The sequence below is a fragment of the Hemiscyllium ocellatum genome, chromosome 3 (genome assembly GCF_020745735.1).
Source record: "Hemiscyllium ocellatum isolate sHemOce1 chromosome 3, sHemOce1.pat.X.cur, whole genome shotgun sequence".
Classification (NCBI taxonomy): domain Eukaryota; kingdom Metazoa; phylum Chordata; class Chondrichthyes; order Orectolobiformes; family Hemiscylliidae; genus Hemiscyllium; species Hemiscyllium ocellatum.
Genome location: NC_083403.1, coordinates 106,100,393 through 106,118,500, shown reverse-complemented (window position 1 = coordinate 106,118,500; position 18,108 = coordinate 106,100,393). Strand labels below are relative to the sequence as shown.

Below are 18,108 nucleotides of genomic sequence, written 5' to 3'. Positions count from 1 at the left end.
TGTGATCATGTTGGGAGCTTTCTCAATTGGTGCTGGTCATTTTGCATTGGATTTATATCACAGTGTCCATTTGACCCAGCTGGCCTGTGCCAGTGTTTCTATTGTACATGACCTTCCTCGAAACAGACATCACCTCCCCAATTACCATATACTTGTCTTCCTATTGCTGTAAATTAACAAAATAATGGAAAGAAAAGTTTTTTTCATGCAGTGGGTGTCTTAAAATTTTATGAATTGATGATGTTGGCATTGCTGAAAAGGTCAGAATTTGTTGTCCATCCCCAATTGCACTTGAACAGAGTAGCTTGCTAGGTAAGGTCAAAGGGTATTTAAGAGCCAACCACATGACTGTATGTTTGGAGTCACAGGGGAACTAAAGCAGGTTAGTATCCCAGAGTTTCTTCTTTGAAGGACATTGGTGAACCAAGTGTGTCTTTACAGCAGTTGGTGATAATTTCTCAGGTCTCTATTACTGATGTTAGTTTTATGTTCCAGGTTTATAAAATTACTTTTAAATTCTGCATGCTTGCACAGAGGAATTTCAATCTGTGTCCCCAGTGCTTTAGCCTGGACCCCTGGATTACCAGTGCAGTGATATTGCTGCTAAAGCACTGTCCTTCCTCATCATTGATGTCTGGAATGTGTTGCCTGAGACTGTGGTAGATGATTCATTTGAAATATTCAGAAGGAATTAAACTCTTAACTGAAAAAGAAGACTATGCAGGGTTACCAGGAGAAGGCAGAAAAATGGCACTAAGGGAATTGCTCGTTTGGAGAGTTGGGACAGACACAATGGCCTGAAAAGTCTCCATCAACACTATAACAAATCTGTGTTTCTCTGAATTTTAGCCTGAAGGAGTTGTAGAATCTGAAGTTGTGGTGAGGTTTCTGTCTCTCCTGTTACTCAAACCAGAATAGTTGCAGATGTCTTTATTTACATTTCATGGGGACTGTCTTCAGTTTTGGTGAATTTCTGGGAGAAAGGAATCTATACAATTCAATTTATATTGCTAGAATGAGACTTGTCACTTAAACATTTGGCTTTGTTCATAGGACAAATACAAGAATGACAAGAATGTCAAATGACAGTAAACTGTAGGTTTTCCAGATTCCAGGAATTCAAGAAAAGGTGGAAGTGTTGAAAAAATCTTGCATTTTCAAAGAACAAATTCTTGCAAATAAATGTACATTACTAAAAACGTGAGACTGATTATCTTAAAATGGTTGTTAGGGTCACTCCGGATGAAGGGCTTATGCCCCAAAACGTTTCTCGGATGCTGCCTGACCTGGTGTACTTTTCCAGTGCCACACTTTTCAACTCTGATCTCCAGCATGTGCATTCCTCACTTTCTCCTAGTCTCTATTAGTACAATCAGGATTGTTCAGCAATTCCTACCAAGTTGCAGAAACACATCTAGCAGTAGGCATCTAAAACAACTGAGAGGGCCCGAGGTAATGTAAGAAAAATAACTGAAGATATGAGTTCAGGACTCGGGCAGAGTGAATTGGGGTTTTGGGCGAGGGACAAAAGGGAAGTGCAGAAACCGCTGATCAAAGGGTATATAACTCAGAATAATACTGACGTGGCTGTATTTTATTCAGTTTCTGTAGTACATATATTCTTTGCATACTGAATACATTGGAAATGTTAGCTGAAAGATGGGCAAATATGAGTTATATTCTGTAAAGCATATTGGTTGTTGCTTAAAGAACTATAAATACCAGAGACTGGCTTTGACATGGAATGATTCCTGGCGTGGAGCAACCTAAAGAAGTTCTTAAATTGAGAAGTCAAAATTATAATTATCTCCATTTACTCTGAATATTCTTTCTTAAGTCTATCACCTCTTGCCTTTCTGTCACAGTATTTCCTCCTGTGGTGCAGTATCAAATTTTGTCTAAGAACAGAACCTGTGATGAGCCTTATAAATATTTTACTAAGTTAAAAGGTGCTATAAAAAATTGAGTTGCTCCCCTTGAAGAAAAGTTCACAACCAAAGGTTTTACATACCTTATATACTCATGTAAAGGTTGATCTCCTGTTCCCCTGTTTTTGGCCAAACAAATTTTGTATTTTCCATATATCTCATGTAAAAGTCAGCCCTACCATATTGGATTACAAACCACATGCAAAGGAAATTGCATGTTCTGAGGAAGGGTCACTGGATCCAAAACATTAACTCAAATTTCTCTTCAGATGCTGACAGACTTGCTGAGCTTTTCCAGCAAATTCTGTTTTTGTTTCTGATTTACAGCATTTGCAGTTCTTTTGGATTTTATCTTTAAATTTTGGGTAAGGCAAGAAATAAATTGCATTAAATGGCATAGAACTATGTGTGTGTCAAAACATTTCTATTTTTAAAATTATTACTAAGCTTAAAAGGCAGTTATGCTCCTTGGTCTCTGCCGGATAAAGTTCCATGTGCTATCATTCCTTATCAGATGTTGATGAATGCAGAGACGATCCTTCCATTTGTGGAAATTACGCTGTCTGTAACAATCAGCCAGGAACTTTCCGATGTGAATGTTTCACAGGTTATCAGTTTGCAGAAGATGGCCGAACCTGTGTGGGTAAGTTGTACTTCTTGAATATGAAATGTTATTTATATTTGCAGTGTTTTTCACAGTGTACTTGGGAAGGACTTATGGAAGTGAAAACAATTATACAGTGGAAATGGAAGATGTGTTTGTTTTAAAACAGTAAATGAGGCATCAGAAACTGAGGATTGTATGACTGATAAGATGCTTGTTTGGCCCATATCATGTCTGTGCTGACCTTTTGAAAGAGCTGTTTAATTATTTCCACTCTCTTAGTCATTTGCCACAACCTGCGTTTTTTTGTTTGTCTCCTGCGTATTTATCCAATTCCTGTTTGAAAGAAATTGGGGCAGTGCATTCCTGATCAAAACTAGCTGCGTGGCCAGATTTAACAACAAAAAAAATCCTTCATCTCCTTTCTGTTTCTTTTGCTGATTGCCTTAAATTTCTGTCTTCTTGTTACTGACCTTATTAACATTAAGAACTTTATCCATATCTGTTTGAGCAAAACCATTGTTGGTTTTTTCATTCCATCTTTACAAAATTCATGCCTTCTGTCCGTTCATGGGATGAGGAGTCGACTTCTAAACTTAATTAGAGGCCAACAGACCCATTCTTTTCATTCAGTGTTTATGTTTGAATGCAATGTTTACCTCTGCTAACGACCTATTAACACTTCATCCCTGTTCATCACTTTGGCTGCACTCTTAAATTCTTTTTCTCTCCCCATGTAATGACTTACAATTCAGTCTCCTTATCCAATTACTTAATCCATTGCTGTGTTGATCTTTGGTGAACCATTGCATTTGTTCCCAGTTTAGGAGTTTTCATTACTCAGAGTTATGTATTACACTGAGAAAGGATTAAGGTGGAGTTGACCAGGCAACCATTTTGAACTATGTTTATTTACACCTCCCCAACAGAGGGTGGCAATATAAAATGTTCCAACTTTGTAGTATCAATTTCCTCCCCACTTAAAAAATAAATTAAATATAAAATGGTGCATGTTCCCAAGATACTTTATGACTAAACTAACATCAATAATATTTGTCATGGCATACTTGTTCAGCTGTAACTACACCAAAACACAAATAACTGATTCTACCAGATAATTCTTTTTCCATCAATATATATTTAATGACTATGCCATCATTTGACAAGAAATAATAAAAAGAAAAACTTTTTATTTTCATTTTTCTGCATAATTTCAATGAACCTAATTGGCTTCTTTCTCTTTCTAGGCGAAAGTGAGGACTGCAGATGCTGGAGACCAGAGTTGAAAAATGTGATGCTGGAAAAACACAGCAGGCCAGGCAGCATCCAATTCTCCTGCTCCTCGGATGCTGCCTGGCCTGCTGTGTTTTTCCAGCATCACATTTTTCAACTTCTTTCTCTTCCTCTCTAGGTTTTTTCCTTCTATTTCTGTTAGCTTGACTCCATTTAATTGTTAGGATTGTGTGAGATCCAGTGATATTTAGTCTTAATCAAAGGCCATGACATACTTAAGTCTCCTTGTGAATTCTGTGATATGAGAAGACATTCATTTTTTTTGACTTTTTCTTTCTGATATTCATTTGGGCTGTAAGGAAAAATAAGAATATAGGAGACATCTCCCACTTTCCTTTGTCAGATTTCCTGTTTCAAGGAAATCAATCTGCATGATACAAACAGTTTCTCTCCAATCCTCACTGGATACATGAATACACTTTTTGCAAGAATTCCAGTCACATACTACTACTTATCTCAGTGGTCTTTCAGCATGACCTTCTGATTATTAAGTTTCATGCTAGTGTCTCGTGACTCATTTTTACTCTGTCTTACTTTCCTTTTATTGAGGTTGGTTTAATCAAATTGAACCTTGTCCCTGTGTTTAATTACTAACTCATAAGGTAAGGTGAGCAATTTTTTTTAAGAGACTGCCGTTAATCTGTAAGAGATTTAGAGAATTGTCAATCCTGTGGCAAAGAGAAATGTGGATATTTCAGCCTAGCTTGTCACTTCACAAATAATTCTACAAAGGCTGTTTTACAATTTGTCCTGTAAGAAACAGTGCTGGGTGACAAAAGGATCAGTGCTGGGTCTACTGCTTTTCATCATTTGTATAAACGATTTTGATTGTGAATATAGGAGGTATGATTAGTAAGTTTTCAGATGACACTAAAATAGTTTGGTGTATTTGAGAAGATTATCTCTGAGTACAACATGATCAGACGTGCCAATGGGCCAAGGAGTGGCACAAGGACTTTTAATTTAGATAAATGTGAAGTGTTGCATTTTGTTAAGGCAAATTAGGGGAGGACTTATACAGTTAATGGTAAGAATCGAGAGTGTGGTGCTGGAAAAGCACAGCTGGTCAGGCAGCATCTGAGGAGCAGGAGAATTGATGGAATGAACTTATGCTCAAAATGTCGATTCTGCTGCTCCTGGGATGCTGCCTGACTGGCTGTGCTTTTCCAGCAGCACACTCTCGACTCTGATCTCCAGCATCTGCAGTCCTCACTTTGTCCTAATTAATGGTTGGACCCTGGGGAGTGTTGCTGAATAAAGAGGCCTAGTGGTGCAGGTACATAGTTCCTTAAAAGTGAAGTCACAGATAGACAAGGTTGGGGAAGATGGTGTTTGGCATATTTGCCTTTCAGAACATTGAGTATAGGAATTGGGATGTCATGTTCAGGTTGTACTGGACATTGGTGAGACCACCTTTTGGAATACTGTATAATTCTGGTCACCCTGCTATAGGAAGAATGTTGTTAAACTTGAGATGGTGCAGAAAGGATTTACAGGATGTTGCCAGCACTGGAGGGTTTGCTGAGAGAGAGAGCTGGGGCTTTCCTCCCTGTAGCATCAGAGACTGAGGGATAACCTTTATGGAAGTTTATAAAATTATAAGAGGCATGGATAGGGTGACTAGCCACGGTCTTTTTCCTAGGGTAGGGGAGTCCAAATAGGGGACATAGGTTTAAGGTGAGAGGGGAAAGATTTAAAAAGGACCTGTTTGGTAACTTTTTCACAGAGGGTTGTGCATCTATGAAATGAGCTGCAGAAGAACTGTTGGAGGAAGTGGGCACAATGGCAAAATTTAAAAGGCATCTTGACGTATTTGAATAGGAAGGGTTAGAAGGATATGGTCCATCTGCTGGCAAATGGAACATGCTCAGATTGGGTTGTCCGTTTGATGCAATGATTTGGACTGAAGGGTTTGTTTCCATGTTGCATAGCACTTTGACTTTTATGTGGTGGCGCTAGAGTGTTGTTGTCTGAGCTTAGACTCGTCAAAGTGTCCAATGTGTTAAAAATACTTTCACTCATGGCACTTGAGTAGGTGGGCAAAGGGACACAGAATTTGGTTTGCGGTTCAACTATATTTTATTAACAAAATATTTCTTATTGAAAACACAATGTGAACATTTCCCAAATTCCCACAATATTTACTCTCTAAAGGATATTACCTGCAATGATGCATGTATTTGAGTTGGGCCATTGGAATCTTTCTCTCCAACGTAAACCTGGCTCTCTTCTGCTAAAATGTGTCTCACAGGTCAGGGTGGGTCTTCTTGATTTGCCACATGGCATTGAATATTGTTATGAATTGTCTCTGCCAGTCATTGTTGAAAGGGTGGCTTCCAGGTATGTGTGTTTTAATCCACTTTGCCCCATGCCACAGAATGTTCTGTTCAGGTAAGTATCAAATCTCAGATGGATAGCCTAATTCTCTGATTATCTGGGTTTCCCGTTGTGCATAAACCACAATAAACTATCTTCTTTACTCATATCTATAAGCATAACTGTACCTATCCAATAACTTAGAACATTGAGAATTAAGCCCTGTTTACATACAGTGGCTCATCCTTGAGCCTCTTGGGCAATTATAGAGTCATAGAGATGTACAGCATGGAAACAGACCCTTTGGTCCAACCTGTCCATGCTGACCAGATATCCCAACCCAATCAAGTTCCACCTGCCAGCGCCCGGCCCATATCCCTCCAAACCCTTCCTATTCATATACCCATCCAAATGCCTCTTAAATGTTGCAATTGTACCAGCCTCCACCACATCCTCTGACAGCTCATTCCATATACGTACCATCCTCTGTGTGAAAATGTTGCCCTTTAGGTCTCTTTTATATCTTTCCCCTTTCACCCTAAACCTGTGCTCTCTAGTTCTGGACTCCTTGACCCCATGGAAAAGACTTTGCCTATTTATCCTATCCATGCCCCTCATAATTTTGTAAACCTCTATAAGGTCACCCCTCAGCCTCCGATGCTCCAGGGAAAACAGCCCCAGCCTGTTCAGCCTCTCCCTGTAGCTCAGATCCTCCAACCCTGGCAACATCCTTGAAAATCTTTTCTGAACCCTTTCAAGTTTCACAACATCTTTCCGATAGGAAGGAGACCAGAATTGCACACAATATTCCAACAGTGGCCTAACCAATGTCCTGTACAGCTGCAACATGTCCTCCCAACTCCTGTACTCAATACTCTGACCAATAATGGAAAGCATACCAAACGCCTTCTTCACTATCCTATCTACCTGCGACTCCACTTTCAAGGAGTTATGAACCTGCACTCCAAGGTCTCTTTGTTCAGCAACACTCCCCAGGACCTTACCATTAAATAGGTTCAGCTCTGATTTGCCTTTCCAAAATGCAGCACCTCATAGTTATCTGAATTAAACTCCATCTGGCATTTCTCAGCCCATTGGCCCATCTGGTCCAGATCCTGTTGTAATCTGAGGTAACCCCCTTTGCTGTCCACTACACTTCCAATTTTGGTGTCATCTGCAAACTTACTAACTGTACCTCTTATGCTCGCATCCAAATCATTTATGTAAATGTCAAAAAGTAGAGGACCCAGCTCCGATTCTTGTGGCACTCCACTGGTCACAGGCCTCCAGTCTGAAAAACAACCCTCCACCACCACCCTCTGTCTTCTACCTTCGAGCCAGTTCTGTATCCAAATGGCTAGTCCTCCCTGTATTCCGTGAGATCTAACCTTGCTAATCAGTCTCCCATGGGGAACCTTGTCGAATGCCTTACTGAAGTTCGTATAGATCACATCTACTGCTCTACCCTCATCAATCTTCTTTGTTACTTCTTCAAAAAACTCAGTCAAGTTTGTGAGACATGATTTCCCACACACAAAGGTAGCGGCATTTGATAAATGAAAATTCATTCTGCACAACAATTCACATAGTTCTTTCGCAACGCAATCAGGCTTCATTAATTTCTTGGCTCCTGCTGTAGGAGTGTAGAGCCTATGGTTAGTTTCTGGCTGAGTTTCTTCTTCCAGCTGACTAATTTAACTGAGGATGGTGAGGTAGATCAAAGTAAACAGGATGAACAACACAGTCAGGAGACATATCCACAGGGTATAGCTCCGTGTTTGAGCCCCAGTCCCAGAAATTATCCGGTCAGTTAGTCAATTTTATTTCCCTGATATCCTTTTGAAATTGCTGTCTACTGAGTAACAGTAGCAAAAACTTTGTGCATTGCTGGACTCTTGGTAAATGCTTTTGGTGTAGTTCTCCATCTCTCTCAAAACCTTGGTGAAAGAAGAACTCTTGCAACCTACTAGAGACAACCTCAATCTAGGCTCAATTCACTTTTACATTTGAAATACTCCTTGAATTTCTCATCATGCACTTTAGGCCAATCAGTCATGACATAATTGAATGCTTTATTGAGCACCATGTATTGAGTTTTATCATAAACTTTTCTGAGACGCTGATATGATAGTTGTAACTGGCTGTGAAATTATTGGAAAATTTGAAAAGATGGCCATATCTAAATGACCTGCTAATTTGAATTGCTTTTACTTGTCGACTATCAAATTCAATGTCCATGTCTGAGACCATAATTCTGTAACGATGTGCTCCTTCTTTGATGATTGTAAGCATTTGAGAGTTGATTACTAAACAAAGTGGACTTGCTTTGTACAAGTCTATATCAAACTCAGAACACAATATATGATTGATGATAAAATTATTCAAAAAAAAGACTGAATTCTGTGTTTGTTCAAGTCAGTAAGATACATATATATTACAAGTTTTCTACACCATCTCTCATTATGTAAGAGAATGCCACACCTCACTCCCATGTTGAGGTATCACATACTGAAACCAATTGTTTCTTGCATTCATAGTGGGTTCTAAACAGTATATATTCTTCAAGTTGATCTTGGACTTTGTTCACCTTTATAATGTGCTGTCCCTCTGTCTTAATGATAATTAGAATGTCATACGAACACTAACTAGGAGCAAAAGTACACCATTTAGCCCTTCAAACCTGCTCTGTCATTCAATAAGAATTTCACACACCCATCTTTCCTGATAACCTTTCATTCCCCTAACAAGATTCTGTCCATCTTTATCTTAAAAGCATTTAGTGACCCTTTCTCCATCACCACCTTCTTTGGAACTCTGCCTCAGTAGCATAACAGGAGAGAAAACATTTCCCCTCATCTCAGTCCTAAAAGGAAAACCCCTAACTTTAAAATAGTACCCCCAGTTCTACACTTGTTTGTTTTTATTTTTGTTTCTGTTTCTGAACTGTTTCCAATGCATTCGCATCCTCGTTAAGCAAGTGAACAGGACTGTGCGGAGCACTCTAAATGTGGTTTCATCTGTGCCCAGTTTTTATATTCCATTTCACCCATGATAAATGATAACCTTCTATTAGCTTAGTACTTACTGTACCTGCATATTAATCTTCTGCATTCCGTGTACATGCACCTCAAGATCCTTTTGCATCTCTGAACTCCGCAATTTCTCACTATTTAGATAATAATACTATCTGCCACTGCCAAAAAGGACTTGCATTTTCACATGTAATCCGTTTGGCACATTTTTGCCATTCCCGTAACATGCTAATATATTCCTATAACCTCCTTATGTCCTCTTCACATCTTACATTCTTTCCTATTTTTGTGTCATCAGCAAATTTGGTAACCATACCTTCCATTCCTTTATCTAAGTCATTTATATAAATAATGAGCAGTTGGGTCATAGCACTAATCCCAATGGCACACCACTTGCTAACCCAAAAGACTCACGGCAGCAAGGTGGTTCACAGTACCAGGGACCTGGGTTCGATTCCCGCCTCGAGTGACTGTCTATGTGGAGTTTGCATGTTCTCTGGGTGGGTTTCTTCCATGTGTGCCGGTTTCCTCCCACAATCCAAAAGATGTGGAGGTCAGGTGAATTGGCCATGCTAAATTGCCCATAGTGTTAGTGATCGGGGGGTGGGTTACTCTTTGGAGGGTTGGGTTGGGCTGAAGGGCCTATTTCCATACTGTTGGGAATTTAATCTAATTTTGCAAAATTATGTTGACCCTGCCTAATTGCATTGAATTTATATTTGTTGTAATTTCTTTATTAATAGACTGTAACATATTACCCATGATAAATGTTAAGCTGATTGGCGTGTAATCCCTACTTTGTCTCCCTGACCTTTTCAGTACAGGAGTTATTTGATATCCCTGAATCAAGGGAATTTTGAACCCAATGCATCAATCATCTCACTAAGCAGTTCCTTTAAGATCCTAGGATGAAGTCCATTAGGACCCAGACACTTGTTAGCCCACAGTTCAAACAATTTAATTAGTACCATTTCTTTAGTGATTGTGATTTTCCTGGGTTCTGCCCTTTCTCCCATTTCCTGTTTTATAGCTCCTTCTTGGATATTCTTTGTGTCCTCTAGACTGAAGGCAGATGCAAAATACTTGTTCAATTCATCAGCCAAATGTGTAACCTTTTGTAATTATACTGACTCTCTTTGTAAGGGTTGAATTCCCTCATTGTTCCCAAAATGTATTTATCATGCTGACTGAGCACAGGAAGCAATCTTTCAAGTAGCTGAAACCCATTCAAAATCAAATTTAGAAGTTCCAACAATATGTTATAATGTACTTCACTCAATAATTTCTCAAAAAATGTGTAAAGGAAAATTCCATCTCCACCTTGTTGCAATCTTTGTGTCTTGCACTGAGAAAAGATTAACATGTGGACTCTCAACAGACAGCCATATTGCTCTACCTTAACTTACATCTGCCTGACAGAGGGAGGAGCAAAGAGGGTAATGTAATAAAGTGCTTAAACCTTGTAATATTCTACAAGGCTTAAGAGAGTAGCCAAAAACTGCAACAGATGGAAATTGTTATGTCTTTTGATTGATTATATTTAACATATTTACAAATGTACATTTTCTTGAAGGTGGAGTTGCAGGTAGGTAGGATAGTGAAGAAGGCATTTGGTATGCTTTTCCTTTTATTGGTCAGAGCATTGAGTATGGGAGTTGAGAGGTTATGTTGTGGTTATACGGAACATTGGTTAGGCCACTTTTGGAATATTGTGTACAATTCTGGTCTCCCTCTGTTAGAACAATGTTGTGAAACTTGAAAGGATTCAGAAAAGATATACAAGAATGTTACGAGGGTTGGAGGATTTGAGTTACGGGGAGAGGCTGGATAGGCTGGGGCTATATTCCCTGGAGCATCAGAGGCTGAGGGGTAACCTATAGAGGTTTATAAAATCATGCAGGTGCATGGATAGGATAAATAGACAAAGTCTTTTCCCTCGGGTTTGGGAGTCCAGAACTAGAGGGCATAGGTTTAGGGTGAGAGGGGAAAGATATAAAAGAGACCTTTCACGTTGAGGGTGGTACATGTATGGAATGAGCTGCCAGAGGAAGTGGTGGAAGCTGGTACAATTGCAGCATTTAAAAGGTATCTGGATGGGTATATGAATAGGAAGGGTTTGGAGGATTATGGGCCAAGTGCTGGCAGGTGGGACTAGCTTGGGTTGGGATATCTGGTTGGCATGGACAAGTTGGACTGGAGGGTCTGTTTCCGTGCTGTACATCTCTATAACTCTATTTATACTAATATTGTCGGAAGTGATGCACTGTCACGTTATTTATTTCTTTTGCATGTACATGCTGGTATAAGGAAGCTAAAGCAACGTCTTTGCTAAACTCAGTGTTCAACCTCTGTGTCTGCCTCCATTTGGTTTGCGTTTTTCTGAAACAAGGAAATGCAACAAAGACAGCGCAAAATATTCTGTGAACTCTTGAATCTCAACTTTGTGCCAATATATTAAGATAGGGTGTGCAACCATTTAGGAATTGGATGAGGATAAATTTGTTCATTTAGAAGATTATAAGTCTTTGGAATTCTCTACATCCAGGAGCTGGGGATGCTTAAGCAATGAATGTAATCAAGGTGGGAGATAGATAGGATTTGTGAACACTGGGGGAATTGGAAGGTATGGCGATTGGCTGAGAAGGTGGAGTTGAGATTGACAATCATCCAGTAGAGACTGTTCTTTGAGTGTTTTAAAGGTCCACAGTTTTCGCCAAAGTTAGTTCAAAGATCGAAGTTGAGTGTGAGCTAAATGAAGAAGATGTGAATTGAGCTGTACTGTTACTATTTTAAATAGCAGCAGCTTGTAATTCATCCTGGTCACTCCTCATACAGTTTAACACACAGCAGCAAAATAGTTTATTCTACATTTTGGCTGCAGAAATCTGAATGAGTAGAGCTGAGATTTGGAGTATCATTCACCAGGATCATATAGGCATGTCAAAATAATTCAGTGTCTTTGAAAACAAAGAGTATAAAAACATTCCATCCAAATAGATTAAAACAGGAAATAGATAACCAGTGGAAAAGAAAGGAAATAATTACGCAAGATTTGGCCATGGGAATGAATGGATTTTTTTTCTGTCTTCCACTGCTTAACGCCAGACATACTTGCACACAAATGCTTGCAAACACACATGTGCGTGCACAAATACAAAGACATAAAGTGCACAGACACGTGCATGCCCCAAAATCCCTCTCTTTGAACCCCTTGCTCCATGCCTTAACTTACTCTTTCCACACACCTTACCTGGTTTTCTTAATTTCTGTTTTAAATGGGTGATCCCTTATTTTTCAACCTTGATCCCTAGTTCTAGATTCTCCCTCAAGAGAAAACATTCTTTCCACACACATCCTGGCAAATCCCTTCAGGATCTTATATATTTCAATTAGTTACCTCTGACTCTTCTATACTCAAGAAAATACAGGCCTGGCCAATCCTTATGAGATAATTTGCTCGTTTCAGGTCTAGTGACCCTTTTAAGAACTGTTTTTAATGTATTACCATCCTTCTCTAAGTATGGTAACCAGTACTGTAAGTGGTACTCCAGATGTGGTCGCACCAATGTCCTGTATGACAGAAGTGTAACTACCCGACTGTTGAATTTAATTTCCTTTGCAGTAAAATATAACATTCTATTAGCTTTTCTGATTACTTGTTATCTTTTCCTCTCATGATACCAGGAGCCACTTCTCCAAATTGTTTCTTGCTTAATGGGAACTCTGGCTTTCTGATACCCATTCCTAACCCTTTGAGAGTACTTACATTTCACATGAGATTAGCTAACTATGTACAATCTTGTCATCAAAGGTTCATCTCAGGGGCTTTTCAGCAATCGCTTAAACTAATAGTGCAGTGTAAAGACAGGGTTAACTGGCTGTTTGGTTGTTTAAATCAACATTGGTAGTTTTGGACTGAGACGTGTACAAGAAATTGAGCTAAAAAATTCGTCATTGAGGAGTCTGTGTTGTAGGATTTGGCAGAAATGACAAAGATCACATGTTTGTATTTTAAACTATTAAAACTTGTTCTACTGCTTGTTTATATAAAGATGAATCCACCAAATAGATTGAGCCAAAGGTACAAGTGCCAAATTTGGAAGTAATATGAAGTTGAACCCAGTTCAACTTACTCTGTAAAAATGCAACCCCCCCCCCCCACCAAAAAACGACACTGACCCCCTGATCTGATTGCCCCCCACCCGTCTTCCTGTCTTAATTAGTGCAATGTCCAACGGTCAGATTGCAGCTGCTGAAGTCATATGTGAATGTGGGTGGAGAACCTCCAATACATTCTGACTCTTGAGCATCTGATACTTGGTTTGTTTTCGGAGTCCTTAAAGTAAATTTCTCGACACTGCAAACCCCTTTCTTCCAATGCTCCTTGTTCCTGCTTTAACTTAAATTGAAAATCATGTTTTAAAACAAAACTTGCAGTGGAAGAAATGACAAAATGGTTGCAGTTTGGTTTGTTCAATTATCAAAATGTTAATAAGGTCTTGTTTTTACAATATTCAGACAAATGGAACAAAATACAATGCTATTTCAATTCTGATAAAATTTAAACCAGGATCAAGGAGATTTTATTTCCACACTGTCAGTGGTCTCACCTTTTCCTATCTATTTCACATCCTCCTGCCCTCCAATGCACTAAAATAGCAATACTCCCCAAGTTCTGGCCTGTTGCACACCCCTGATTTCCATTCTGCTACTGTTGGGTGCCAAGACGTTGTAATTTCTTTTTCTCTATTCCTATACTCACTTCCTATGAATTGTTCCTTCAAGCTTATCTTTTTGACTAAGCTTTTAGTCACCTCCTTATTGTCTCCTTGTGTGTCCTGGCGTCAACACATTTTTTGATATTAATCCTGTGAAGCACATGGGAATATTTTCCAGTGTTAAAGGCACAAAACAAATACAAGCTGTTGCTGCCTCCTTGCTCATTACTAAAGTTTGTGAGCAGGAAGATCCCCTCTTCCAGATGAGGAATGAAAGGTAAATAATGTATAAGTTTTTATTTGTTTTTATTCTTGTAGCTGTTCAGCGGCCGAACAATCCCTGCCAAACTGAAAGCCACAACTGTGACTCGCCTGACCGTGCTCGCTGTATTTACACTGGCGGCTCAGATTTCATGTGTGTCTGCTTACCTGGTTTCTCGGGCGATGGAAAATCCTGTGTTGGTATGGAAAATCCTGCTTCAGTTGAAACACCTGTCAGTTTTCTTCCTGAACATGTGCATGAATCAGAGTTGCGGAGGGTGGGGAAGGATTAGATATTTTTAACAAACACAGTGCTGGAGAAACTCAGTAGATCTGGCAGCATACATGGGAAGAGAAACTGAGTTAACATTTCAGATGTGATATTCAGAGCAACTACTTTTCACTATGAAAAGTGTCATACTGGACTCAAAAATTAACTCCCTATTTCCCTCTCCATGGATGCTGTCTGATGTTTTGAGTTTCTCCAGCATTCTCTGTTCTGATTTGCAACATCAGTATTTTGCCTTCACTTCAGGGGTTTTTACACACTAATTCCAAAAATTGTATCGGTTTTGGGCATCCATTGCTACAGGCCCATTTGGGAGGGGTCAGGTCCATTTGTTACACAACCTTTAGAGGCTACCAAAAGATTCTAAGGGTGGAAGTAATACTTTAAACTATTACGTTAATAAGAAGCACAAAGATTCACTGAGCAGCTGCATCAATTGAAATTAAATAGAACAAAAGCAAAATACTGGCAATAATGAAATTCCAAAGTAAATATTGGAAATACTCAACAGATTAAGTAGCAACTGTGAAGCAAGGAAGAGTTTAGATCCGTGATCGGTCATTAGAAGTTTATGAAACAGTTTATAACTAAGCACAGAGCTGCAGGATAGGAGGATGAAGGTGGAGAGGAGAACAAGAGGAGCGTCCCTTGTGTTTGGAGGAAGGCAGGAGAATTAAATGACAAAAGGGATGATCGTGATGGTAATGGGCCAAATAAACAAATCGAGATGCAGTAAAACTGAATATTCTTTCCATATTAAAATGATGATGGAGTTCAGTTATACAAGCAGAATAAAAGGCCTGAGATTGTTCTCCTTGGAGGGAGAAGCCAAGAGAAAATTGAGAAGTTTTGATAGACTAAATAAAGAGAAATGATTTCCATTGGCAGATGTGTCAGTAACCAGAAGATACAGATTTAAAGTGATCAGTGAAAGCCCCAGAAGGAAGATTAAGATATTTGTTTCCACAGAAAGTTGTTGTGATCTGGAATGTGCTGCTTGAAAACCTGGTGAAAGCAAATTGAAAGAGAATTTGGAAAAGTACTTCAAAAGGATGCATTTACAGAGCTATGGGGAACAACAGTGAAGTAACTTGATCAAAGAGCAAGCAAAGGCAGGGTGGACTGAATGCTCATTATTTGCTGTGAAGAGCTCAGAACATGGCTGCACTGTGCTCAATGTTTCTGACTAACAGCAAACAAGACTTTTATTGCTGTAACTGAATGAAATTAATGCCTAGGTTTTTTTTTTACAAAGACAACATTATGTACAACGTCCTGTGTTTCACTAATTAGAGTTATGTTATGCATATGAAAAATCAATTGCATAGATTTCAGAGAACTGGGCCGTTTTTGGTTGAAATGACAATATTGATTATTTTTAATGGCTCAATAAGGTTAAACTTATGCAAGCCTACATTTAATTTGCTTTAGGTACACACCATGAGATGATTTAATTGAGTTGCTTATGGTGAATAAAGGGTAGAGAGAAACTATTCCTGTTAATGGTGTTGGAGTTGAGAGCAAGGGGACATATTTAACTTTAGAGAGAGGTTGTGGGAGTGGGGCTGGTGGGTAGGAATGATGTTGAGAAACACATTTTTCCACAAAGGATTTCAATAATCTGAGTTACTCTCTCTCTCTCCATCCTGTTGAAGCTGGAGGTTTTTTGGGGAGTGGGATAGGTGTTCATCAATTGAAACTCTGTTTAATAGAATTTGATTAGAAGAAATTACAAAACCAAAAATAGTAGATGGAGTAAAGTAACAGATGAGCCATCGCCTCATTGAATATCAGAACAGGGCTGAGGTGTTAAATGGCTACTTGTGCTGTCATGTCTTCAGTTACAAGAAACCATTTTCCTCTTTCAAGATATTGATGAATGCCAGCCAAACCGATGCCATCGATATGCTCAGTGCTACAATACACCTGGATCCTTCACTTGCCGTTGTTCCCCTGGCTATCAAGGTGATGGGTTCCAGTGTACACCTATAGGTAAGGAAATTATTTCACTCACTTCAATCTTCACACAGTCACATTCTCATAAATTTCTAAAAGTTAGCAATTGAAATCTGGGGACTGTCGAACAGTGTACCATATGCAAGATTTCTGTTGTGTGTAAACTTTTAGATTTTAGTCAGCTGTCTGGAATATTGATCCACTACATTACATTACTCAATCTCCCCTGATATTTCTTATGGTCCAGAAAATTACCCCTTCACATTTATCCAATTCCCATCACTATTGAAAAGCAATTTAACAGCTCAGCCAGGTAAATAAGTTTGACTCTTAGTCCTGGGTAGCTAATACCCAATGCAGTCAGTTCATTAAATTGGAACGCTACCACCTGATGTTAATCATCTTATTCCACTAATTTTCAGCATAACACTTCTCGAGTGGGTGGGACTTGGGCCTGGGCCTCCTGGCTTGGGGTGGGTACACTGCTGCTGCACTATGGGAACTTGTCTACTCATTTATTATAACCTTACAAAAGAAAAGAGGGGAAAATATTCAATTTGATATGCCCTTAAGTTTTAGTGTGTACTTCACCTGATGGACTGAATCTTTTTTCTACAATGCCAAAGAAGGTAAGGGCTTGCATTTCTGTGGTGTCTTCCTCAATATCAGGATATCCCAAAACACTTTACAAACAATTAGGTAGCTTTTGAAATGCATTTGCAGTTATGATGCTGGAAATGCAGTAACGAATTTGCACACTGGCATCAATGTGAAAATGATGAGATCATGGTATATTTTCATCCATCTTACTGGGCAAAATGGAGCCTCGGTTTAACACTGCAATCAAAAGAGAGAACCTCCAGCAGTACAGCACTCCTTCAGAGCTGCACTGGGAATGGCAACCTGCTTCATGTGCTCAAGTCTCTGGAAAGGACCTTTAAAGCTTCAATTAACAAAAGACCCAAGTTTTTATAACAGACAAATAATATCAACAAAACAATTTTTCTGCATTACAAAACTTACAAAGGTATTGCCAAGGTTGGAAGTTTTGAGCTGTACGGAGAGATTGAATAGGCTGGGGCTGTTTTTTTCTTGGAGCATCAGAGGCTGAGGGGTGACCTTATAGAGGTTTATAAAATCATGAGGGGCATGGATAGGGTAAATAGAGAGGGTCTTTCCTCTGGGGTGGGGGAAGTTCAGAACTGGAGGCATAGTTTTAGGGTGAGACGGGAAAGATTTATAAGGGACCGAAGGGGCAACATTTTCACACAGAAGGTGGTATGTGTATGGAATGAGCTGCCAGAAAAAGTGGTGGTGACTGGTAACAGTTACAACACTCAAAAGACATTGCGATGGGTATATGAATAGGAAGGGTTTAGAGGGATATGGACCAAATACTGGTAAATGGGACTAGATTAGGTTAGGATATCTGGCATTGATGAGTTGGACCAAAGGGTCTGTTTCCGTGCTGTACATCTCTATGACTCTATTGCTGGGGTGCCTGCTTGTGAGTTGTAAGAGAGTATGCTGCTTTTAAACAATTTTTCACAAAAGCAGATGACATAACAAACACTTGGAAACTTGGAATTTCTTTGGTGGTGTAATGTTAAAAGTCAAATAGTTTTTTTAAGTACAAAGGCAGCACAGTTTATATGCTGACCCTAGATTAGGCAAACTACCAGAAAATCCTTGTTAAAGTATGTATTTGCCT

General features: G+C 39.2%; 1 protein-coding gene across 1 annotated transcript in view; it reads left to right on the top strand.

Moving 5' to 3' along the window:
• Positions 1-18,108, top strand: part of nid1a (nidogen 1a) — a 101,709-nt gene that overhangs the window by 45,656 nt on the left and 37,945 nt on the right. The window contains exons 10-12 of the mRNA XM_060852696.1: positions 2,443-2,571; positions 14,210-14,353; positions 16,311-16,433. Coding sequence (XP_060708679.1) covers positions 2,443-2,571; positions 14,210-14,353; positions 16,311-16,433 — 396 coding nt within the window. The remainder of the gene's footprint in view (positions 1-2,442; positions 2,572-14,209; positions 14,354-16,310; positions 16,434-18,108) is intronic.